This window comes from Oncorhynchus nerka, linkage group LG24 (assembly GCF_034236695.1).
Source record: "Oncorhynchus nerka isolate Pitt River linkage group LG24, Oner_Uvic_2.0, whole genome shotgun sequence".
In the NCBI taxonomy this organism is placed as follows: domain Eukaryota; kingdom Metazoa; phylum Chordata; class Actinopteri; order Salmoniformes; family Salmonidae; genus Oncorhynchus; species Oncorhynchus nerka.
In genome coordinates, this window is record NC_088419.1 from 26,048,875 (window position 1) to 26,075,698 (window position 26,824).

The following is a 26,824-nucleotide window of genomic DNA, read 5'->3' on the forward strand; positions in this document are numbered from 1 at the left end:
GTTCACTGGACGTGCTACCTTGTCCCGGACCTGCTGTTTTCGACTCTCTCACTACCGCACCTGCTGTCTCGACCTCTGAATGCTCGGCTATGAAAATCCAAATGACATTTACATTTACTGAGGTACTGACCTGTTGCACCCTCTACCACCACTGTGATTATTATTTGACCCTGTTGGTCATCTATGAACGTTTGAACCTCTTGAAGAACAATCTGGCCTTAAAATGGCCATGTACTCTCATAATCGCTTGCTGTTTGAGGTTTTAGGCTGCGTTTCTGTATAGCACTTTGTGACATCTGCTGATGTAAAAAGGACTTCATAAATACATTTGATTGAAAATTTGATAGATTTGGCCGTGTGTTTTAGGTTACTGTCCTGCTGAAAGGTGAATTCATCTCCCAATGTCTGATGGAAAGCAGGCTGAACCAGGTTTTCCTCTAGGATTTTTCCTGTGCTTAGCTCCATTCCATTTCTTTTATATCCAGAAAAACTCTTTAACGATTACAAGCACACCTATAACATGATAAAGCCACCACTATGCTTGAAAATATAGAGAGTGGTACTCAGTAATGTGTTGTATTGGATTTGCCCCTAACATGACACTTTGTATTCAGGACAAGTGAATTGCTTTGCCATATTTGATGCACTTTTACTTTAGTGCCTTGTTGCAAACAGGATTCATGTTTTGAAATATTTTTATTCTTTACAGGCTTCCTTCTTTTCACTCTGTCAATTAGGTTAGTATTGTGGAGTAACTACAATGTTGTTGATCCATCCTCAGTTCTCTCCTATCACAACCTTTTAACTCGAAGTTCTTTAAAGTCACCATTGGCCTCATGGTGAAATCCTTAGTCAGTTGCCAGAGAGGAAGGAAACCGCTTAAGGTTTTTTATTTTTACTCATCTATCAATAGGTGCCGTTCTTTGCGAGGCATTGGAAAACCTCCCTGGTCTTTGTGGTTCAATCTGTTTGGAATTCATTGTTCGACTGAGGGAACAGATAATTGTATGTGGCACACAGAGTGAGTACATGTAACTTCATATGTGACTTGTTAAGCACATTTTTACTCTTGAACTTATTTAGGCTTGCCATTACAAAGGGGTTGAATACATTTCAGCTTTTAATTTATAATTCATTTGTAAACATTTCGAAAAACATAATTCCACTTTGACATTACAGGGTTGTGTGTGGGCCAGTGGCCCAACAAATCTCAATTTAATCTATGTGGAAAATGTCAAGGGGTGTGAATACTTTCTGAAGGCACTGTAAGTACAGCAATATGGGGATCCAAATAAATAAATACGCCCTGAGGAAAAAGTCAGAGTGCTACTTAGCTTCTATTTGTAGAATCAGGTAGAGAGGAGTTTTGGAAGCTTTATGTTTGAGAGCATGTTCCCCTAAGTAGGGCTCTTATCTCACCTGTGATCCTTTTCTTCTCCCCCAGGTCCAGCTGGAGCCACTGCAGGCTGTCGTTCTGATCTGCAGCCCAGGTGCAGCCCCTTGATCCTGGGTCAGCCTGGGAGCTGTTGGGTGCCCAATCAGACTGACAACCCATCGCTTCTCCCCACGAACTGGCACTAACAGACACATGCTGCAACACTGACTGGTTCTTACAGTCTAGAAAACAACAGAAGAAAAAGTAAATAACAACAATTCTGCTGCTCTAACTGAATAAGATTTTACCCAAATATTCCCACTACTTCCTCTGCCCTCTGTTCTATTGGCAAATGTATAATCACTGGAGAACAAACGGGAAGAGCTCTGTTCGAGACTCCTATCAACGGGATCTGAAGAACTGTAACATACTATGTTTCTCGGAAACATGGCTGAACAAGAACATGGATAATATTCTAGCTCTTTTTTTCTATGCATCAGCAGAACAGAACGGCAGCATTGGGTACGCTCAAGGGGGGTGGAGTGTCTCTTTGTCAACAACAGCTGGTGTTCAATCTCTAATATTAAGAAAGTCTCAATGTTCTGCTCACCTGAGTTAGAATACCTCATGATAGGCTGTAAACCATACTATTCACCAAGAGAGTTTTCATCCAGATTTTTCGTAGTTGTTTATTTACCACCACAAACCGTTGTTGGCCCTAAGACCACACTCAACAAGCTGTATAGGACCATAGACAAACAAGAAAATCGCTCCTAGTGGCCAGTGATTTAATGCAGGAAAACTAAAATCCATTTCCCCTCATTTCTGTCACCTGTGCAACTAGAGGCAAAAAAAACTCTAGATCACCTTTACTCCACACAGAGACACAAACAAAGCTCTCGCTCACCCTCCATTTGGCAAATCTGACCATAACCATTTATTCTCACGATTCCTGCTTTCAAACAAAAACCCAAACAGGAAGTATCAGCGAATGCTATGCTGCAGGATTGATGTGCTAGCACAGACTGGAATATGTTCCGGGACTCATCTGATGGCATTGAGGAGTTTACCACATCAGTCACCGGCTTCATTAATAAGTGCATCGACGACATCGTCCCCACAGGAGATATCCTGTCAGAACAGTCCCAGGAGCAACTAGTCTGACTAAACCCGTTAACTCTGCAACCAACTAAAACCCTATGTAAAGAGGATATGACTCTTGTCCTCCTCACCATTCCAACATAATGAGAGAGTGAAGCTTTGAGGAAAGTCAATAAGGAGCTAGTCTTAATTAAAGTGCGGGACATCGACAGTGTTGATGAGGTCCTGAAAAGTCCAGACTAGGGAACATACAGTATATGTCAGACATGTCATGGCATCATTTGTCAATTTGTCATGTGAGCATTGATGCTGTCTAAGTTGATCGGAGAGCAAAGAGAGTGAGAGTGTCTACAAGAAACATGGCAACTGTAAATTGGGAATGAGACACATTTTACATCACAACTTACAGTACTTGAAAATGTGTATTGTTGTCCAGAGTAACTGAGAGTAAATAAGCCTAATAAGTGCAGTCTGTCTTCTGACACAGCTGTTGTACCGTCAAGTGTCTGAACACATCTGTACTGTGACACCAACAGTTGATTTGTGAGCTTTCCCAGGCCTGCCTGCCTGTGATATAGATAGCCAGAACCTCCACAGTTATAGCCGACTGACTGGATGAAACTGTGCCAGAATGCAAACAGCTGTATGAAAATATCACACAGACAAGAGATACAGGGTTCCCACGCTTCACACCAAGATAAGGTGTGACTACACCAGCTATCATTTTCCAAACCAGATCTTTTACCCCATTTGACTGTCAATTACTTCCTTTTTCAACAACTATCAGTAAGTCATCAGAAATCCTGGCATAAAATGTTTAATTTAGTAAGTGGTAGGCTTTGATACATTCCTTCCTGGTGAAAATGCAGCACATTTTATTACGTGATAAAAAACAATGGCCTAAGAAACTGTAGTTTGATAAACAACAATTTAAGAGCATAAAAACAGTAGAGAAAGAGAACAAAACAAATGTTACCATTAATGAGGAACGTGAAGAGCGCTTCGGACAAAGAGCCGCTGGAAGAAGAAAAATAATATCCATCAATGGCCGTTAGCTTCAACGATTACAATTACAGTGATAGATTGAGGGCCTGCCATTGTGGAGAGCCTGCCATTGTGGAGGATCACCCATTGTGGCCACAAAGAAGCATCACCAGATTGTGCCCCCCCCTATTTCTCTTCCCAAATCAGCCTTCACCAAGAACCCTGTGCTTTGTTTCCCCTGCCCTTCCCTGTGTAGTCTCTTCTCTCCTAGTGCCCTATAGCTGGGGGATAAACCTGAACACATTAAGACACCACGATTGGTGTTAATTACAGTGGCTAGTTGGGAGAATTTTATATTTCTCCACCATCACTCAACAATCTATCATTTTCACCAGCTTCCTGGATCAGATGTATTTTTCTTTGAACAGTTCAGAAAAGCAGACGTGGTGGTTAAATTATATTTATGGGCGATAAGAGGTGTGTCAAAGTACAAAAGATCAAACACTTTAACGTGGGTACTGACTTTCACCTGCACCTGGGAGTGTCGAAATGATCTATTATTTAACAGTCGAAAAGAAACGGTTCCTACTACAACATGAATAAAAACATACACAGGTATCCATCTCGGTTTGAGCTGATCCATTTCCAATAACAGAGTCATTATCAAACCAGATATTGATCCTTTCTTCCAAATTGGCCAGAGACTGGGTCAGGGGACTGTGACATCATCAAGGTCAGCCATCCTGGGTAGTAGGAAGCATGGTGCATTGTCAGAGTAAATATTGTTCATGTCTTAATCCAGCAGAATCCAATTAGGAAGTCAAGTTAAATCAAACTCACAACGGCTTAACAGCATCCAATCCTTGCTGCATTTTATACATACTGTTGGAGTGTTAGTTAACTTCATGTTCTAACAGAACCCAAGTATTCATGCCCTTCAGCAAAGGCCAAGTCTTTGGAGAATTAGACTTGTATTAGGCTGGGGTTGTCCATTTATAACACAGCTCTTTTTCAGAAGAAAGTTCTTTCAGGAGCCAGAGAACAACACTGAACATATTCAATTCAGCAGTGCATGTTCAGCCAGTGAATGCAATGAAGAAAATGTGTAACGACCCCATGCATGTTTCCTTTGTATAGAATATGTTTGCAAAGCTCATGCAATGTTGTTACATGGCTATAAAGAAAATGTGAGTGTACAATATGTTAATACACAGGTTCAGTAGGACAAAATGTTTATGTACTGCTTACAATAAAAATGTATTTGCTACACATAATAAGAGTTCACATTTACACATTTACAAAGTGATTGATTGATGTGCAGTGCTCGATATGTGTAGAGGGCAAATCAATACAGGGTAATATTTGAAAACCGAACCTATATATTTCAAAATGTCACAATTTGATTTGCCATCACTGCACCAATGCATTCACATAGCTAGGCTTAGGGGCTCTGAAGCCTATTTGATATGAACGACTTATCACGTTAGGTTTGCATGCATTACTTCAAATGACAAAATCCTCCTCCCCCACTGAACATTAAGGACAGCTTGAGTGATGGCCATTTCTTTAAGAATCAAATCAAATTATTTCAAGCCCCTTCGCCTTCACTCTGCTGTCATAATATTAGTGAGGCATCACTGTGTTACATGTATACAAACTGACTATACAACTACAAGCTTTAGTCAATTATGACTGATGGACACTATTATTCTCTCTTCCCCCACCTCAGAACTCCATCATAAATCTCCATGAATGCCATAGGCAAGACTGACTGTCTCTGACATTTGTGAGAAGCCAGCTAATCTATCTATCAAGCTAGCCCTGCCTGATTAATCCGGTTTCTACCTAGGTAAACCTGGCCAAGGTCTGGGGCAGCAGACATTTATTTAGGACTCGAAGCAGAGATGACACAAATAATAAGAGTTGTCCCATCATGCAGGTTTATGCTCCTCTTAGGAGAGTTATTATCAACAACTTCCATCAGACTGTTAAAAAGATCAATCCCAAACCAGTGGCTAATGTTTGTGGACACCAATTGGTACCTCTGCTTACAGAAACCTATAGTGCTGTGAAGGGCAACATGTGAGGCCTAACATTCAAGTCTACTGCGGTTGTACTGCCCATCCTCTGAATCATGGCCTGTAAATTCCCCAGTACTCACTCTTTGGATTGGATCCCATTGGCTCTGGCGGCGTGGTAGTGACTCAGGCCTTTGTGGGTCTCCACGGATACCCAGCCTCCTAACTCATCCAGGATAACCCCTGCATGGACGGCAGCCTTACACAGCACAGACGTCTGAAACAACAGAGAGATATAATATATTAGACATACAGAACTGAGGTCTGAAACCACAGAGACCACAGGTGTGATAGAGACAGACAAACACATCGTAGAGATCTGGAACAAGAGACAGATATGCTATAACAGACAATCACAGCTCAGATAACAACCAGGGCTAAACACAGAGAAGGTGGGAGAAGTGTAAAACTCCAGACACCCTCGTAATGGAAGTCTGAGCTAGCCAAACTGTGTGTGGTGCTACCATTCAAAAAACATTTCACCATGAGAGTGTGGGCCACGAAATACATACATAAAACTTGGACTTTCAACAAAAGTGAATGAGCTTGGACTACTGCTTCCATCAGTGCACCATTCCTCTCATGTCTGAGGTTCCCTTCAACATGGCACATAGGAGAGCAGTGCAGCTCCCCGTCATTCATCTGTGTCAGCAGTGGGAGCGCAGGCATCTCATCCCAAATTAAAAAGGCAATCTCATGACATGGAGCCACAGTAGACACTAATCTAAAATAAGCCCCCATGCATTCTCAATCACTTCACACTTCATTTACACGTGGAAAAAAAGACACATTGTGATTGCATTCAGGGTCAATATTTACAGTAATTGCAGCTGTAGGAGGAATGTCAAACATACTTCTCTGTCGTGCGTTACTTAGGAAAGCAGTACTTTGTCACATAACCTTCAGTACCTTTGGAATAGCTAGATGCCTACCTCTCAGAGATTGCCCCACCCTACTGCTGAAATGAAGGGCTGGGACAGGTTAGAAGGAGCTCTTTGATGGATAAAAACAGGCATTTCCTCCACAAGACAACGTGAAATGCCGTGCTTTTACACCTGCATTGTTTGCTATTTGGGGTTTTAGGCTGGGTTTCTGTACAGCACTTTGAGATATCAGCTGATGTACGAAGGGCTATATAAATACATTTGATTTGATTATTAACATGGCCTTAAAATTAAAATCAGTTACGGCTAATTTCAGCCTGCAGCTATTTCCTCCCTTTCCCTGTAAAAAGCCATTACAGACCGGCTGGTCTGGTGACTAGGTGTTATAGGTGAGCACTATTCTCCTCTGAGTGGGGGAGGGAGGGAGGGGGAGAGGCTGCTCGACAGCTCCATGGTACAGATCGGGGGCCAGTGGCTGGGGCCCTGAGGAGCTGCTTTACAGAGGCCTGGCTGCCGCTTATCTGGACTAACAGCTGCTCTTGGGTCAGATTTAACTGTCTCATTATTATTACTGTGATCATTTATACACTGCCGGGTGGGCCGACTACCACACCGTAAATACATTGAACTCTGCCCTGCCTGTCTGTCAGCCGGTGGAGCAGATGGATAGGCTCTGGTAGTTTGTATATGATGGTCCCAGTCAGAGTTATGGCTAGAGACTAATCATGCACTGTTGCTGGAGCAGGGCTGGGTTCAAGGCTGGTGCTACTGCTACTAGTAGGAGCGTAATAGACTAGATAATGGCTTGACTGAATCAGCCAAAGACCGTCTGGTTCTAACTGAGATTGTCCATGTGTCCTGCCTCTGTTAACCTCCTTGTCTAAACCTCTGCGGACTATTTCATCTTAGCAGCAGGGGGTGAAATACTACAGAGTAGGAGAGGAACTATCAAAATGTCACTTACTTCCCTGCTGCCACTTACTTCCCTGCTGCCACTTACTTCCCTGCTGTCACTTACTTCCCTGCTGTCACTTACTTCCCTGCTGTTATTTCCCAAGGGTCAAAAGCACTAACTAAGTAGACCTTCCAACCAACAAAATATGTTGCTAAATTATTAATTCACTTAGTGCTTATTAACACTGAATGATGACATATGGTATGATAACCACATTAATTACAGATACACAGTGTATCAAATACATAGCCACAATGTGTAGGTCTTGTATGGTTATAATAAATACACTCTGAGGAACCATTAATGCCATACTACAAACCGCCCAGAACTCATTCAGACTGTTGTGTTGGTCTAAATGCTAATGAGTGTGTCTATTGAATGGGTGCAGTGGACAGATAAACACCTTCTGTTCCACAGGCATCATCTCCTCATAATCTAGGCCCTCCACCAAACCCTCCCTATACAATAGCCTGCGCGGACTAATCAATCGCTCTGGCCCAGTCTCTCCCAAATGGCACCCTATTCCCTATATAGTGCACTACTTTTAACCAGATCCTGTTTAAAAGTAGTGCACTATAAAGGGAATAGGGTGCCATTTGGGATGCACACCAAGCCCTCGGCACACGCCAAGCCCTCGGCACACGCCAAGCCCTCGATGCTCATCCTTCTTCCCAGCAGACGGTGGAGTGTTGAGAAGTTCTCTGTTGTTGTGCTCCTCCAGGCCTATTGTTGTGGGGCTGGGGCTCCCTGCTGTGCTTCCTAAGCCTGGAGCTGTCTGTCACACTGACCGCCTGGCCGGTGGGCGGCCGCTCAATAGCCCTGATCGAACCCCAGAGAGAGCAAAACCTCAGGAGGCTTGGAAAGTCCCTGGTCTGGAAAGACCCTCTCTTTTTAGATACTGAACCCCATGCAGGGCTGGCCAGGGTAGCAGAGCCAGAGGACCACTGGGATTGACCCATCCAGGTGACCCACATGAAATGCATCCTGAGCCCCATAGAGAGGAGGACTAGCATAACAACAGTTCTGGAGTATTTTGGTGAATACAGTGACCAGAATCTTCTCACAGAGCTTAGTCTATATGCGTGTTTGGCTGTTCACCTCAGTGTTAGACATCTTATGGTATTACACATTAGCTACTATTTCCAGGTATTACAATGAAACAGCCTTACAAAGAGAGGTAGACATCTCTAGCTCTAACTGTGTGTAATGAGCCCAAAGCATTCTACAGTACACAAGCCCTAAGACAAAGCAGACCGAGTTACACACAAACACTCACACAGCCCAACTGGACCAGGTTTTACAGTTGCCTTGCCCCTGTGCAACCTAACAGCAAAGCCCAGCTCTGCTGCGGAGTCAAAATGCACCACAGTTACATAAACAGATGACCCATCCAATATACCTCCACAACCACTTTATGTGTGTTCCACAACAGCAGCCAGACAAAAGCACCAGCAACGACTGGTTAGCCCGGGGACAACTTCTCACGTCCAGCTTCTGGTGTGTCTGTTTCTGTGCCTAACAAGGGCCCATTCAGACCTACTACTACTTGAAGCACCTATGGGCTGAGGTGCTCCAAGTGGTGCCTCAGAACAGTGGTGTTCCTCTGACAGAAGACAGGACAATGTAATCAAGGGTAAACAAACAAGTGCTTGGCTGGCTGCTTCAGGGGACTAGAACCTGTTAGGACAGAACTGCTGCCAAGGCTTCCAACAACACAACGATGCCTCGTAAATACCTACTCTGCAAACCAACATCTGTGGTTAAAAACCGAGACCAAACAGCATTTCTGTCCTCTTTATAAACCTGGAAAAAAGACAGAGAATAGGCTACCTTTGAGAAGGACTAGACTTTTACTTACATGCCTGTAACCCTGGGAAATGTCCCCGGATATGTCACCTGCCACTGCTTTGCATCCTGCCGGACAGTACTTCCTGTGAGGATAGACAACAATAGAACACACTTGTTGACAACGCATTGGCCCCATCCTGTCAATTTCCCCAGATGGACACGGTTCAGTGGTAAGTAATCACTTCACACCAGAAACGGTCTCTGCTTACACCATCAACATTACTACACTCTAATGGGACAAAAAAACGACTTAATGGAGACGTAATAAGATACTTGAATCTAAATTGTATATATACACAGTTGAAGTCAGATGTTTACATACACCTTAGCCAAATACATTTAAACTCAGTTTTTCCCAATTCCTGACACTTAATTTAAGTAAAAATGCTCTGTCTTAGGTCAGTTAGGATCACCACTTTATTTAAGAATGTGAAATGTCAGAATAATAAGAGGGAATTATTTATTTCAGCTTTTATTTATTTCATCACATTCCCAGTGGGTCAGAAGTTTACATACACTCAATTAGTATTTGGTAACATTGCCTTTAAATTGTTTAACTTGGGTCAAACGTTTCGAGTAGCCTTCCACAAGCTTCCCACAATAAGATGGGTGAATTTTGGCCCATTCCTCCTGACAGAGCTGGTGGAACTGAGTCAGGTTTGTAGGCCTCCTCGCTCGCACACGCATTTTCAGTTCTGCCCACAAATTGTCTATAGGATTGGGGTCAGGGCTTTGTGATGACCACTCCAATACCAACTTTGGAAGTATGCTTGGGGTCGTTGTCCATTTGGAAGACCCATTTGCGACCAAGCTTTAACTTCCTGACTGATGTCTTGAGATGTTACTTCAATATATCCACATCATTTTCCTTCACATGATGCAATCTATTTTGTGAAGTCCACCAATCCCTCCTGCAGCAAAGCAACCCCACAACATGATGCTGCCACCCCTGTGCTTCACAGATGGGATGGTGTTCTTCGGCTTGCAAGCCCCTTTTCCCCCCAAACATAATGATGTTCATTATAGCCAAACAGTTATATTTTTGTTTCATCAGACCAGAGGACATTTCTCCAAAAAGTATGATCTTTGTCCCCATGTGCAGTTGCAAACCATAATCTGGATTTTTTTACAGTGGTTTTGGAGCAGTGGCTTCTTCCTTGCTGAGCGGCGTTAAAGGCTATGTCGATATAGGACTCATTTTACTGTGGATATAGATACTTTGTACCAATTTCCTCCAGCATCTTCACAAGGTCCTTCCTGTTGTTCTGGGATTGATTTGCACTTTTCGCACCAAAGTACGCTCATCTCTAGAAGACAGAACGTGTCTTCTTCCTGAGCGGTATGACGGCTGCGTGGTCCCATGGTGTTTACATTTGCATACTACTGTTTGTACAGATGAACGTGGTACCTTCAGGCGTTTGAAAATTGCTCCCAAGGATGAGTTGTGGAGGTCTACAAAAAAAAAATTCTGAGGTCTTGGCGGATTTCTATTGATTTTCCCATGATGTCAAGCAAAGAGGCACTGAGTTTGAAGGAAGGCCTTGAAATACATCCACAGGTCACCTCCAATTGACTCAAATTATGTCAATTAGCCTATCAGAAGCGTCTAAAGCCATTACACCATTTTCTGGAATTTTACAAGCTGTTTAAAGGCACAGTCAACTTAGTGTATGTAAACTCACTATAAGTGAAATAAACTGTCTGAAAACAATGGAAAATTTGAAAAATTACTTGTGCCATGCACAAAGTAGATGTCCTAACCGGCTTGCCAAAACTATAGTTTGTTAACTAGAAATGTGTGGAGTGCTTGAAAAACAAGTTTTAATAACTCTAACCTAAGTGTACGTAAACTTCCGACTTCAACTGTATATATCAGAATATTGAGGAAATTAGATAATTGACTAGCTGAGGGATAACAAGGGGTAATATTTTTCATTAAGGCCCATAATCAAGCTAGGAGTCTATTGTCATTACAGTTAACCAAGGACTCAAAGCAAGACATTTGACTTGTCTCAGACACACAGCCACATATGAAACAACCTTACCTGTATTTTAAATCTGAGAAATGGCTGCCTTTATCCAAACATGTGAGCAGATCTGAGGGGAGAAAACAGGGGAGGAGCCGAGAGACAATGAGGGGAAAAAATACCATGCGATCAGTAGTAGAGCAGACAGAGGAAACCAGCCCTGTGGAGCAGAAAGGACCACAACAACAGGATGTAGACCCTGCTTCCTTCACTCCCTCTGGGATGAGCATTCATGTCACACTCGCACAGACACCCACCCACACACACACACACACACACACACACACACACACACACACACACACACGCACCGCACACAGTCATTGCTCTTAGTGATCAACTACATGATGTTTTGGTCAACAACATAATAATGGAGGAAACAGGCATAACCACCAAAACCAGTTTGTAAACTCCTGGAATCTCCTGGATCATCACATACACAGCGTGACTGTGTGTCATTCAATATGGTCTAACTTACGTCAGTCTATGCTGTGTCTGATAATGCTGCATGTAGAAACTAGAGGTCGACCAATTATGATTTTTTCCATGCCGACACCAATTATTGGAGGACCAAAAAAGCCGATACCGATTAATCAGGCGATTTTAAATGTATTTGTAATAATGACAATTACAACAATACTGAATGAACACTTATTTTAACCTAATATAATACATAAATAAAAATCAATTTAGCCTCAAATAAATAATGAAACATGTTCAATTTGGTTTAAATAATGCAAAAACAAAGTGTTGGAGAAGTAAAAGTACAATATCTTCTATTGAATCTGACAATTAATCTTAATGGTTGTACAGTCGTCTCAAATAAAACTGTGAAGGACCTCGGTGTTACTCTGGACCCTGATCTCTCTTTTGAAGAACATATCAAGACCATTTCGAGGACAGCTTTTTTCCATCTACGTAACATTGCAAAAATCAGAAACTTTCTGTCCAAAAATGATGCAGAAAAATTAATCCATGCTTTTGTCACTTCTAGGTTAGACTACTGCAATGCTCTATTTTCCGGCTACCCGGATAAAGCACTAAATAAACTTCAGTTAGTGCTAAATACGGCTGCAAGAATCCTGACTAGAACCAAAAAATTTGATCATATTACTCCAGTGCTAGCCTCTCTACACTGGCTTCCTGTCAAAGCAAGGGCTGATTTCAAGGTTTTACTGCTAACCTACAAAGCATTACATGGGCTTGCTCCTACCTATCTCTCTGATTTAGTCCTGCCGTACATACCTACACGTACGCTACGGTCACAAGACGCAGGCCTCCTAATTATCCCTAGAATTTCTAAGCAAACAGCTGGAGGCAGGGCTTTCTCCTATAGAGCTCCATTTTTATGGAACGGTCTGCCTACCCATGTCAGAGACGCAAACTCGGTCTCAACCTTTAAGTCTTTACTGAAGACTCATCTCTTCAGTGGGTCATATGATTGAGTGTAGTCTGGCCCAGGAGTGGGAAGGTGAACGGAAAGGCTCTGGAGCAACGAACCGCCCTTGCTGTCTCTGCCTGGCCGGTTCCGCTCTTTCCACTGGGATTCTCTGCCTCTAACCCTGTTACGGGGGCTGAGTCACTGGCTTACTGGGGCTCTCTCATGCCGTCCCTGGGGGGGTGCGTCACCTGGGTGGGTTGATTCACTGTTGTGGTCAGCCTGTCTGGGTTGGCGCCCCCCCCTTGGGTTGTGCCGTGGCGGAGATCTTTGTGGGCTATACTCGGCCTTGTCTCAGGATGGTAGGTTGGTGGTTGAAGATATCCCTCTAGTGGTGTGGGGGCTGTGCTTTGGCAAAGAGGGTGGGGTTATATCCTTCCTGTTTGGCCCTGTCCGGGGGTGTCCTCGGATGGGGCCACAGTGTCTTCTGACCCCTCCTGTCTCAGCCTCCAGTATTTATGCTGCAGTAGTTTATGTGTCGGGGGGCTAGGGTCAGTTTGTTATATCTGGAGTACTTCTCCTGTCCTATTCGGTGTCCTGTGTGAATCTAAGTGTGCGTTCTCTAATTCTCTCCTTCTTTCTCTCTCTCTGAGGACCTGAGCCCTAGGACCATGCCCCAGGACTACCTGACATGATGACTCCTTGCTGTCCCCAGTCCACCTGGCCATGCTGCTGCTCCAGTTTCAACTGGCCTGGGCCCTAGGACCATGTCCCAGGACTACCTGACATGATGACTCCTTGCTGTCCCCAGTCCACCTGGCCATGCTGCTGCTCCAGTTTCAACTGTTCTGCCTTACTATTATTCAACCATGCTGGTCATTTATGAACATTTGAACATCTTGGCCACGTTCTGTTATAATCTCCACCCGGCACAGCCAGAAGAGGACTGGCCACCCCACATATGCTCTCTCTAATTCTCTCTTTCTTTCTTTCTCTCTCTCGGAGGACCTGAGCCCTAGGACCGTGCCCCAGGACTACCTGACATGATGACTCCTTGCTGTCCCCAGTCCACCTGACTGTGCTGCTGCTCCAGTTTCAACTGTTCTGCCTTATTATTATTCGACCATGCTGGTCATTTATGAACATTTGAACATCTTGGTCATGTTCTGTTATAATCTCTACCCGGCACAGCCAGAAGAGGACTGGCCACCCCACATAGCCTGGTTCCTCTCTAGGTTTCTTCCTAGGTTTTGGCCTTTCTAGGGAGTTTTTCCTAGCCACCGTGCTTTTACACCTGCATTGTTTGCTGTTTGGGGTTTTAGGCTGGGTTTCTGTACAGCACTTTGAGATATCAGCTGATGTACGAAGGGCTATATAAATACATTTGATTTGATTTGAATATGTGCCCTGTAAAAAAGCTAACGTTTAAGTTCCTTGCTCAGAACATGAGAACATATTAAAGTTGGTGGTTCTTTTTAACATGAGACAATATTCCAAGGTAAGAGGTTTTAGGTTGTAGTTAATATATATTATTTATATGACTATTTCTCTCTATACTATTTGTATTTCATATACCTTTGACTATTGGATGTTCTTATGGGCACTATAGTAGTGTCAGTGTAACAGTATAGCTTCCGTCCCTCTCCTCGCCCCTACCTCACACGAGTGACGTTTGAAACGCTATTAGCGCACACCCAGCTAACTAGCTAGCCATTTCACATCGGTTACACCAGCCATTAGGCTGATAGGCTTGAAGTCATAAACAGCGCTGTGCCTGCGAAGAGCTGCTGGCAAAACGCTGTTTGAATGAATGCTTACGAGCCTGCTGCTGCCTACCATCGCTCAGTCAGACTGCTGTATCAAATCATAGACTTAATTATAACATAATAGCACACAGAAATATGAGCCTTTGGTCATTAATATGGTCGAATCCGGAAACTATCATTTCGAAAACAAAACATTTATTATTTCAGTGAAATACGGAACCGTTCGGTATTTTATCTAACGGGTGGCATCCCTAAGTCTAAATATTCTTGTTACATTGCACAACATTCAATGTTATGTCATAATTACGTACATTCTGGCAAATTAGTTCGCAATGAGCCAGGTGGCCCAAACTGTTGCACATACCCTGACTCTGCGTGCAATAAAAATAACGCAAGAAAAATTACACAATTTTACCTAGTTAATATTGCCTGCTAACCTGGATTTCTTTTAGCTAAATATGCAGGTTTAAACATATATACTTCTGTGTATTGATTTTAAGAAAGGCATTGGTGTTTATGGTTAGGTACAGTCGTCCAACGATTGTGCTTTTTTCGCAAATGCGCTTTTGTTAAATCATCCCCCAGCGTTGCATCGATTATATGCAAAACAGGACACGCTACATAAACTAGTAATATCATCAACCATGTGTAGTTATAACTAGTGATTATGATTGATTGATTGATTTTTATAAGGGGTGTCAGGTTAGCCTAGTGGTTAGAGCGTTGGACTAGTAACCGACAGGTTGCAAGTTCGAATCCTCGAGCTGACAAGGTACAAATCTGTCGTTCCGCCCCTGAACAGGCAGTTAACCCACTGTTCCTAGGCCGTCATTGAAAATAAGAATTTGTTCTTAACTGACTTGCCAAGGTAAAAAATAATAAGAAGAAGATAAGTTTAATGCTAGCTAGCAATTTACCCTGGCTTCTACTGCATTCGCGTAACAGGCAGTCTCCTCGTGGAGTGCAATGAGAGGCAGGTGGTTGGACTAGTTAACTGTAAGGTTTCAAGATTGGACCCCCGAGCTGACAAGGTGAAAATCTGTCGTTCTGCCCCTGAACAAGGCAGTTATAACCCACCGTTCCTAGGCTGTCATTGAAAATAAGAACGTGTTCTTAACGGACTTGACAAGTTATATAAAGGTATAAAAAAATCAAATTAATTTTTAAAAATTAGGCAAAATCGGCGCCCAAAAATACAGATTTCCGATTGTTATGAAAACTTGAAATCGGCCCTAATTAATCGGCCATTCCGATTAATCGGTCGACCTCTAGTAGAAACAGCCCTAACCCTTCTGGGTTTCCCCTAAGGAGAGGACAGGACAGGCAAGTGGTAGCACGTGGCACAGCTGATTAACCAGTAGCACTGACTGTCCTTAGTGGAAAGAGAAGGCCAACCAAAGGACCGCACAGAAAAACACACATGTAGAATTCAGACAAGGTGTATTCTTATCAAGATCATTGTTTTGGCATGAAACAGCATTGAATCATTAGTTTAGGTGTAGATCGAGAGAGGGAGAGTCTCAAACCTCTGTGGTCCCCTGAGGAGTAGGAGAACAGGAACCCTCGGCCCGAGATGTGGTGCCCGCTGCGGAACTGGACGATGACCTCATTGGAGTCCGTGTGTACCTCTCTTGGGTAGGACTTCAGGCTGCCACAGAACGTCCCATACACTGCAACAGGAGAGATGGACATTGGTCTATCATAACCACCATTCATCTGCATTTTGACAGCAATGTGACCTTATTTCATATTCCAAATGACCAACACAAGATGGTGCGACCATATCTGAGGTCAGAGAGGTGGGAGAGGCAGACAGGTTCTGACCTGCCATCTACACGGTCCCCCCTAACCACCACCCCACAGGGGCTGTTTGTCCCTCCAGGTCTCCCTGACAGGCTCTCTATTTTCAGCCCCAACAACCCAAATCACATGTCATCTGAACAGCTCTTCCTCTCTATCGCACACAGGAGGAAAAAATGCTTCCCTTTTGTCAGCGACAGGAATCTCACTGTAAATAATTTGCAGTGCAGACAAAGGGAAGGGGAGAGAGAGAGAGAGAGAGAGACACCCAAACCCAGCACAGTGCCCAGGGCCCTTTCCAAAGACTGGGTCTCAGCCAGGCAGCCAGTGCTGGTTATGTTTGGTCTCAATGGCCTGTGTGGCTTTGCTTCACCTGACGACCATTACATTTACATTTACATTTAAAGTCATTTAGCAGACGCTCTTATCCAGAGCGACTTACAAATTGGTGCATGATGAAACATGAGGCCTCCACCAGTCAGCTCCATGGCAACCACATCCTCTGGGTGGAAATCACTATATCCACTCCCTCACTGAACTACACGTCAACAACCCTGAGGGATATCATGATGAAAATATTATTACATTCCCCAGTCCTATTGCCCTCCGGAACATTTGAAGGGTCATATAAGGAGTTTCAAAGAAGTGTGAAAATACAACTTTCAAGGTATGACCGGGAATGGGATACTGTAAATATCACTAATTCCTAAGGATATTTATGAGCAAAGCATGTTGTGAAACCTGGTCAGTGATGGAATACTTTCACCAGGAAGCTGTTGATGAGAGAAGCCAAGGCATTCCGTGTTTCACCACTGAGGTTTCAAAGGGCCTCTGACACCCTGGCCTCTGTATTGGTAACCTCAGCTGTGGGTGGGTTGCAAAGTGGGCATGATGATCATTCACCACAGCATGATGGATATAGCAGCTCAACACTACCCTCAGCCCATATCCTGCTCTTCACACCAGCCTCCCTCCAGCCCAGTAATTCTTACTCAGAGTAGTAGTGGCAGGCTGGAGGAGAGACATCCTGCTATAGTGCTGCATGACAAATGCTTTCTGTGTGGTGCTACGCGCTGCTAACATGGAGAAGACCCAAGACGTCTAATTACTTGTCAGAAATACTATGACTAAGGGGGGTCAGAACTAGAGGTCGACCGATTATGATTTTTCCAACACCGATACCGATTATTGGAGGACCAAAAGAAACTGATACCGATTAATAGGCCAATTTTTTTATAATGTATTTATATGTAATAATGACAATTACAACAACACTGAATGAACACTTTTATTTTAACTTAATATAATACATCAATAAAATCAATTTAGCCTCAAATAAATAATGAAACATGTTCAATTTGGTTTAAATAATGAAAAAACAAAGTGCTGGAGAAGAAAGTAAAAGTGAAATATATGTGCCATGTAAGAAAGCTAACGTTTAAGTTCCTTGCTCAGAACATGAGAACATATGAAAGCTGGTGGTTCCTTTTAACATGAGTCTTCAATATTCCAAGGTAAGAAGTTTTAGGTTATTATAGGAATGATAGGACTATTTCTCTCTATACCATTTGTATTTCATATACCTTTGACTATTGGATGTTCTTGTAGGCACTTTAGTATTGCCAGTGTAACAGTATAGCTTCCGTCCCTCTCCTTGCCCCTACCTGGACTTGAACCAGGAACACATCGACAACAGCCACCCTCGAAGCATCGTTACCCATCGCTCCACAAAAGCCGCGGCCCTTGCAGAGCAAGGGGAATAACTACTCCAAGTCTCAGAGCGAGTGACGTTTGAAACGCCATTAGCGTGCACCCCGCTAACTAGCTAGCCATTTCACATCGGTTACACCAGCCTAATCTCAGGAGTTGATAGGCTTGAAGTCATAAACAGAGAAATGCTTGAGGCACAGCGGAGAGCACGAATGTGCTGTTTGAATGAATGCTTACGAGCCTGCTGCTGCCTACCACCGCTCAGTCAGACTGCTCTATCAAATATCAAATCATAGACTTAATTATAACATAATAACACGCAGAAATACGAGCCTTTAGGTCATTAATATGGTCAAATCCAGAAACTATCAATTAGAAAATAAAACTTTTATTCTTTCAGTGAAATACGGAACCGTTCCATATTTTATCTAACGGGTGGCATCCATAAGTCGAAATATTCCTGTTACATTGCACAACCTTCAATGTTATGTCATAATTACGTACAATTCTGGCAAAGAGCCAGACGGCCCAAACTGTTGCATATACCCTGACTCAGAGTGCAATGAACGCAAGAAAAGTAACAATTTCCCTAGCTTAATATTGCCTGCTAACATGAATTTCTTTTAACTAAATATGCAGGATTAAAAATATGTACTTCTGTGTATTGATTTTAAGAAAGGCATTGATGTTTATGGTTAGGTACATTCGTGCAACGATTATGCTTTTTTCGCAAATGGGCTTTTGTTAAATCATCCCCCGTTTGGCGAAGTTGGCTGTCTTTGTTAGGAAGAAATAGTCTTTACAGTTCACAACGAGCCAGGCAGCCCAAACTGCTGCATATACCCAGACTCTGTTGCACAGAACGCAAGAGAAGTGACACAATTTCCCTAGTTAAAATAAATTCATGTTAGCAGGCAATATTAACTAAATATGCAGGATTGAAAATATATACTTGTGTATTGATTTTTAAGAAAGGCGTTGATGTTTATGGTTAGGTACACATTGGTGCAACGACAGTGCTTTTTTGTGAATGGGCTTGTTAAATCACCCGTTTGGCGAAGTAGGCTATGATTTAATGATAAATTAACAGGCACCGCATCGACTATATGCAACGCAGGACAAGCTAGATAAACTAGTAATATCATCAACCATGTGTAGTTAACTAGTGATTAGGTTAAGATTGATTGTTTTTTATAAGATACGTTTAATGCTAGCTAGCACCTTACGTTGGCTCTTTGCTGCACTCACATAACATAACAGGGAGTCAGCCTGCCACGCAGTCTCCTCGTTGAGTGCAATGTAATCGGCCATGATCGGTGTCCAAAAATGCTGATTACCGATTGTTATGAAAACTTGAAATCGGCCCTAATTAATCAGCCATTCCGATTAATCAGTCGACCTCTAGTCAGAACCTGGTAATATCAGGATGTAGGATGGGACATAAACCTAACACATTCAATGACTCATTTCTCTGAAAGGGGGAAAAATATCACCAAATTCACTGGGAATACATTTCATAGGATGAAGAAACAATACTCCAAGCCGCAGGTCCATACTACTCGTCAGACACAGAGAACTGATACTATATACTCGTTAGGTGGGATTGGCGTGCGGCGTCTGTAGGTGGCTTTTGACCATTCCTTTGGATTCCTCAGGTCGAACTCATTGTTAGAAAAGGGTTTGATCCAAATCGAATGCTAGGTACTATACTTTTGTAACATTATATGAATCCTATACATTTAAACGGCCAATTTAGATGCAATCAATTAGCTTAATTTCTCAAAGATAAAATAATATTAGAAACAAAATAATGTTGCAGGAATGCTACCGGTAATCTTATCTGTTTCTAACAACAGAAAAGATTTCAGAACAATCTGATATGGTTGGTGTCGAAACCTTTCTTGTGCTTTTTGGAGGTGGAACTACCCAACAGCACTTGTCAAACCCACCAACAAATATGGTCAAACCCCATCAAAGCCCATAGAGATCAAGGTAAAGGAGAGCCTATAATGAAATACAGTGAGCTCCAAAAGTATTGGGACAGTGACACATTTTTGATTGTTTTGACCCTGTACTCCAGCACTTTGGATTTGAAATGATACAATGGCGGAGGTTAAAGTGCATACTGGCAGCTTTAATTTGGGGAAATTTTCATCCATAGCAGGTGAACTGTTTACAAATTACAGCACTCTTTGTACATATTCCCCCCATTTTAGGTGAATAAAGGTATTGGGACAAATCCACATATTTGTGTATTAAAGTAGCAAAACATTACATATTTGGTCCCATATTCATAGCACACAACATGTAAAGTGGTGGTCCCATGAGTAGAAATAAAAAATCCCAGAAATGTTCCAGAAGCCCAAAAAGCTTACTTCTCTCACGTTGTGCACATTTCTTTACATTGGTTAGTGAGCATTTCTCCTTTGCCAAGATAATCCATCCACCGGACACCTGGCAAATGCTCACCTTCGATGGCCACTTGCACGCTGGAGAAGTGTGCTCTTCACGGATTAATCCTGGTTTCAACTGTACCGGGCAGGTGGGCGAGCAGTTTGCTGATGTCAAAGTTGTGTAAAGAATGTCCCATGGTGTCGGTGGGGATTCGGACAACAAACCCAATAGCATTTTATTGATGGCAATTTTAATGCACAGAGACCCCATGACATCCTGAGGGTCCATTGTCATGCCATTCATCCGCCATCACCTCATGTTTCAGCATGATAATGCACAAGGATCTGTACACAATTCCTGGAAGATGAAAATGTCCCAGTTCTTACATTGCCTGCATACTCACCAGACATGTCACCCATTGAGCATGTTTGGGATGCTCTGGATCGACGTGTACGAAAGCATGTTCCAGTTCCCGCCAATATGCAGCAACTACACACAGTCATTGAAGAGGAGTTGGACAACATTATACAGGCCGGGCATCCCGAGTGGCGTAGTGGTCTAAGGCACTGCATTGCAGTGCTAGCTGTGCCACTAGAGATTCTGTGTTCGAGTCCAGGCTCTGTTGCAGCCGGCCGCGACTGGGAGACCCATGGGGCGGTGCACAATTGTCCCAGTGTTGTGCAGTTTAGGGGAGGGTCTGGCGTCGAGCAACTCCTGTGGCGGGCCGGGCGCAGTGCATGCTGACACGGTCGCCAGGTGTATGGTGTTTCCTCCGACACATTGGTGCGGCTGGCCTCCGGGTTAAGTGGGCATTGTGTCAAGAAGCAGTACGGCTTGGTTGGGTTGTGTTTCAGAATACGCACGGCTCTCAACCTTCGTCTCACCCGAGTCTGTACGGGAGTTGCAGCGATGAGACAAGACTGTAACTACCAATTGGAAACCACGAATTTGGGGAGTGGGGGGTAGCAAATGAATAAATTATGATTTAAAAATAAAAAATAAAAAAAATACATTACACAGGTCACAATCAGCACCCTGATCAACTTTATGCAAAGGAGATGTGTCGCGCTGTATGAGGCATATGGTAGTCACACCAGATACTGACTGGTTTTCTGATCCACGCCCATATTTTGTTTAAGGTATCTGTGACCAACAGATGCATATCTGTATTCCCAGTCATGTGAAATCCATAGATTAGGGCCTAATTAATGTATTACAATTGACTGGTTTCCTTATATAAACTGTAACTCAGTAAAATCTTTGACATTTTTACGTTTATATTTTTGTTCAGTATACAACAAGCATACTTTGTTGTATGCTATGATTATGGGACCAAATACTAAACTTTTTACAGCTAGTGAATCTGTCCCAATACTTTTGGTCCCCTAAAATACTATGTACAAAAACTTCTGTAAACAGTTTACCCAATATGGATGAAAATACCAAAGTTCTGGAGTACAGAGACAAAACAACAATCAAAAAATGTCACTGTCCCAATACTTTTGGAGCTCAATGTCCTTCTGTTGGCTTGGATGTCCTCGGACCATCAGGATCACCCACAACTTCCTCCTTGTGTGAGGTTATTCTCAAGTACAACAAAGACATCCGCCTTCTCCTCCGGCTCTTTATATATAGAAAAATCCCCCAGAAGAAACTCTGTCCTTGACTCAGTGAATAGGGAAGCTCAGTCTGACATGTGCTTTTCATCTGTGGAGAAGGAATGTTATGAAGACTGTGGTCTGTGCAGCACCACCGCTAGCTAGGTCACACTTTTATCACCACATAGAACCAGAGAGACAATAGCCAAGGCCAAGATGGCTGACTCAGACTCACCATGCTCGCCTCCGTAGACACCCTTGAGGACCTTGACGTAGTCCGACTGGCAGTCCCGTGCCTCCACGTCTAGGTCTCCGAACCGGAGGACCAGACTGTTGCCCTCTGGCACGCGGATCTTCCATTCACACCAAGTGTTGTTGGGGTAGGTTCCCGGGTAGTTCTTAGAGGAGAGGACACCGCTCTCTGGGCCCAGCATGGAGTGGCCACAACCGTCGTCTGGACAAAACCATAGGAGAGAAGTCAAGTTAGATCAGAAGAAGTTCCGTCTCCATTTTGGTGTTGTATTTCTGTTAAATTGTTTAAGACTAGTTAAACCATGATATGAGGAACACACGTGATGGTGGAGTTTGGTGGAGAAAAACACTAACTCTCTCAAACTGGAAGGCAAATAAGAACATTCACCATTCAAGGCTCAACTTTCACTCCACAAACACGCCAAACAACCTCACCAGTAAATGAGACATTTTGTTCAGTTTGCTAGCTAGCCAACATGACTAATTTTACCAAGCTAACAGTTTGAAATGAATCAAGGAAAGCAGCAGGTCTAGATAGAGAATGTGCCAGTACATATGAAAGGAATAACTTATGTTAAGTAGACATTGAGGGAGGGAGACAAGTCAAGACAAGCAAAACAAAAGACACTGTACATATTGCATTGGGTCAGACAAATACAAGCTCTGATGACAGCTATTGGAAGGCAGTCTTAATTACATCAATCAAAGTGAGTAAAAATGTGCCAATGTCTCAATGAGCGAACGTCTTCTCAAACAGACAAGTCAAAACAAATAGGAGTTACTTCACAGAAATACCTGGCTGATGCACTTCTGCTTAAGAATGCAGACACAGCAAAGCAACAAAAAAAACACAATCTCCAAGAAAGGCAATGCTCTCTCTTCTAGAGATTCCCTTTGGGTGGCACGAGAGGTGGGGTGTCTGTCTGATATGCTCAGCTGCTTGGGCTAGGCCAACTCCAGGCTCTTTCAGAAGGTGTGGGGCTTCCCTTTCGTGTGTGTGTGTGTGTGTGTGTGTGGTGTGTCAGTGGCTCCCACGCCCCGGGCCTAGCTCAGCACCCTGGTGGCACAGTGGACACTGTTTACAGATAGGTTAATCCCCTGGGTGTGGCATTAACACTTGTGACAGCACTAACAGGCCTGCAAGGGCTTCATGGCAGCTGTGGCCCACAGAGACCAGCCACCGGACTGCTTCCCACAGACCTAGGCCCTGTCCCTCTAATCCCTAGAGACTTCATGTAGATGTGAAATTATTAGCAATATTTATTAACAATATGGTGAAAATTCTACCTAGCTTATCATAGGGAAAGGTTGCGCTACTATCACATGTCTTATGCTTACACCTATCCCCAAAACATCATACCTATTCAATTTACTTCAGATCTAGCCTACATGAAGTGCCTATAAGGTTGGGGCTTGGGGGTAGTGTTTGGACTGGGCCCTTGAATTTAGATGTATGTAGAACAGAAACACATAGTCCAGACATCAATGGCAGGATCTGTGCAGTGCTGGATCATTTCACATAGGCCTAAAATGAAATAACACTGGTTTCTGGATAAGGATCTCTAAAGGATCTCTCTTCTTTCCAAGGAAGGTAAACTCACATTTAATGGAAAAACAGTTGAAGAAAATGAGTTGGCCTGTGGACAAATGAATGAGGCTATTAAAAAACACATGACGGCAGCTTTGACTTGACTGGCCAGTCCACAGCCATGCAGCGATGGTTACGTCAGCGTCACACACTGCGCAGGCACACACAGTGGCCTTTGTGGTCCAAGGCTGGACTCAGTCCAGATGTGAGGCTAGGCGGACACCACAGCGGGATGGAAAAATGTAAACAAGATGCAGCTACCCACCTGGGGGCAAGCGCAGGGGCGGTGGTATCGTCACACAACGGTAAAGTAGGAGAAGGTCAGAGTGGGCCCTTTAAGATCCCCTCAAGAGCCTTTTCGGGTAGTGGTTTGTTTGGAACAATAAAAATCAAGGTTCAGCCCACATGCACTTTAAATACCTCCTGTACAACCAAATGTTTACATGACAGCGTCCCCAGCAGATAGACCTACTAAGACATTGTTTTGTTTATATAGATCTTCAATGACCTAGACATTTATCTGATCCTCTCAGATATGGGCTCATGTGTTGGAGGTTTCAGTCAGATTTCACTTATTGCGTTTTTCGTTCCTTGAGATTCCTCATTCATAGCAAGGTTGCATTTCTCTCTATGCAGTGCACATAGTTCACTAGAGTAAAACCTTTATGCATCTTTTTTCACTTCAGTCATACTGATATACACCAGCAAACTCATGCATTTATTTTTACTAACAGAGAATATAATTATGCTATTTACATGTTAAATGCCAGTGCATCTCTCATCGTCTCTCCTGAACACCTGGCTGACTCCTGCCCTCAGGACAAACATGAAATATTCACTTCACACACTCAGAGGGGGAGCTGTGGAAGCAGATACAATGTGACAGGCAGGGAGGCTCAACATACAGTAATACCAGGAAGAGGGGGAAAACACCATCAAATAATGACAGGAATCAATTCTTCCCAGCTCTGTCAGACTACAATGTGCATCGGACTAAAACTGTTCACTGCATGGATCCACACAAGGATCCCAAAGGCAGCCAGTGGGAGAGCTTTGGCTGAGTCTCCTAAACTGAGTGCTAAGGCATGCGTGGCGCTGTAGGGCATTGCTCAGCAGCCAGTGGTGACTGCTTGGTACTGAGAGACAATACCACAGGAGCACAGACACAAAAGGATGGCCCTGCTCCATTGTCATTATAATGCACGTAGGCTATCAGGCTAAATACTACAGAATCGAGAGCCATGCCGTCCATTAGTGTGGTGATACAGGAGGATGATCAAACACACAACTATTATGGTTTCAGCTCCAGTACCTCCTATCTGGCTGTTTTATCACTGGTGAAAGTCACATATCTTCTTAGGGATTGTTAAATTACATTTGGCATGTAGCCAATGTAAGCCTACAGGCTTAATGGTTAACCATTGAACTAAGTACTACTATACTTACCTTCAATATTCCCATTCTAAGTTAAAACAGCTCAGAGAGTTAAGGAGTAATGTCTGAAAGACAACTGAAAAAAATGACTGGTTCTATTTTCTCAAAACGTCCTGCATGTTTGATCTCAACTCAATGTAGCCTAACAGTGATTCAATTTAACAAATACATGATTCATTGTAATTACACGACACACACTATTGTTACATTTGATTATTGGCAAACCAGTTATGACAAGTACTTAACATTCGAGGCTTATTGAACAAGCCACACACAATGTGTTATTAACCATTTATGTGCCATGTGTTTAAGGCACATAAAAACCGCCTGGTGTGCTTTCAACACATGGCACACCAAAGTCTAGTAAAATGTCAAATTATCGGTGCCATGCTGAATCAAGGAATATTCCGTTTCCATTGAATATAAAGTAGCGAGACCTGTTACCAACAATCTGTTGTAGTCAAAAAAATAAGTCATGGGTAAACGTGTAAATCGCTGTTGCTTTAACGACGGTTAGTTTACTTACTGAGTTTTTCGCCAAACGCGGAAAGTATAGTCCAAACGACAAAGAAGCCATTAAGTTTCTCCTTTCCCAACATCTCAGATTTTATCCAAAGTAACGCAACGAAATCGCATATGGAGACACATTTGTCTCTTCTTCATGGGATAATTTTCTTCAGTAAGGTTTGCTCTAAATCAAAGGATCCCGATGCGCTCCGTGTGCTTCTATCCTGCCTGTATCTCCACAGTAGATTCCTTGAATGAACTCTTCCGTGTTTCATCCACAGGCGGCACCCAGTGCTCAGGTTGACCAACCAGTCTGACAGCCACGGTGTCGTTGGGAAGAGGAGTATATTTGTTGAGCAGCCAAGACAGGTAAGAGGCAACACTTGATCAAAATAATTGTTGTTGAGTTCAACTGCACACCCCTGCTTAAAGATAGGCCTATGACCTTTTATACTAACTCAAATCAGCCAAATAGGAGGTACTGAGAACTCAGACTAAAATAGAACCAGTTGTCTTTCAAACATTACTCCTTAACTCTCTGAGCTGTTTTATCTTAGAATGGGAATATTGAAGGTAAGTATAGTAGTACTTAGTTCAATGGTTAACCATTAAGCCTGTAGGATTACATAGGCTACATACCAAATGTAATTTAACAATCCCTAAGAAGATATGTGACTTTCACCAGTGATAAAACAGCCAGATAGAAGGTACTTGTAGGCCTACTTCATACAGGCCTACTATTCTGTAATAAATTGCAATGCTATTGGTCATTGGCTATTCTAGCTATTTATTTAAGTGACTCAGGTGGGGTGTTTCAGGCTAGCTGATTAATTGATGATGTTTGTTTTCATAAACATTTAAGGTGATCATAGGGCAGTGAGGTGTGGAAGACCTCCGTTAAATTTATATACACTCAACAATTTGTTCTTAACAATTTGTTCTTAACTGACTTGCCTAGTAAAATAAAGGTAAAAAAAAAAAAAAAGTAAATTGAAATAAATGCATTAGGCCATAGTCTATGGATTTAACATGACTGGGAATACAGGGTTGCATCTGTTGGTCACAGATACCTTAAACGTAGGGGCGTGGATCGGAAAACCATTCAGTGTCTGGTGTGACCACCATTTGCCTCATGCAGCGTGACA

General features: G+C 43.0%; 1 protein-coding gene across 2 annotated transcripts in view; it reads right to left on the minus strand.

Moving 5' to 3' along the window:
• LOC115107736 (discoidin, CUB and LCCL domain-containing protein 1-like) overlaps positions 1 to 25,986 on the minus strand; it is a 44,633-nt gene extending 18,647 nt beyond the window's left edge. The window contains exons 1-8 of one of the 2 annotated variants that reach the window (XM_065008767.1): positions 25,699 to 25,986; positions 22,134 to 22,352; positions 15,923 to 16,066; positions 11,271 to 11,322; positions 9,236 to 9,308; positions 5,622 to 5,755; positions 3,453 to 3,493; positions 1,420 to 1,617 (exon numbers count right to left, since the gene is read on the minus strand). In XM_065008767.1, the coding sequence (XP_064864839.1) occupies positions 1,420 to 1,617; positions 3,453 to 3,493; positions 5,622 to 5,755; positions 9,236 to 9,308; positions 11,271 to 11,322; positions 15,923 to 16,066; positions 22,134 to 22,352; positions 25,699 to 25,771 (934 nt within the window). In that variant the 5' untranslated portion in view covers positions 25,772 to 25,986. The remainder of the gene's footprint in view (positions 1 to 1,419; positions 1,618 to 3,452; positions 3,494 to 5,621; positions 5,756 to 9,235; positions 9,309 to 11,270; positions 11,323 to 15,922; positions 16,067 to 22,133; positions 22,353 to 25,698) is intronic. The other variant, XM_029631325.2, reaches the window with a different exon arrangement.
• Positions 25,987 to 26,824: the final 838 nt, after the last annotated feature.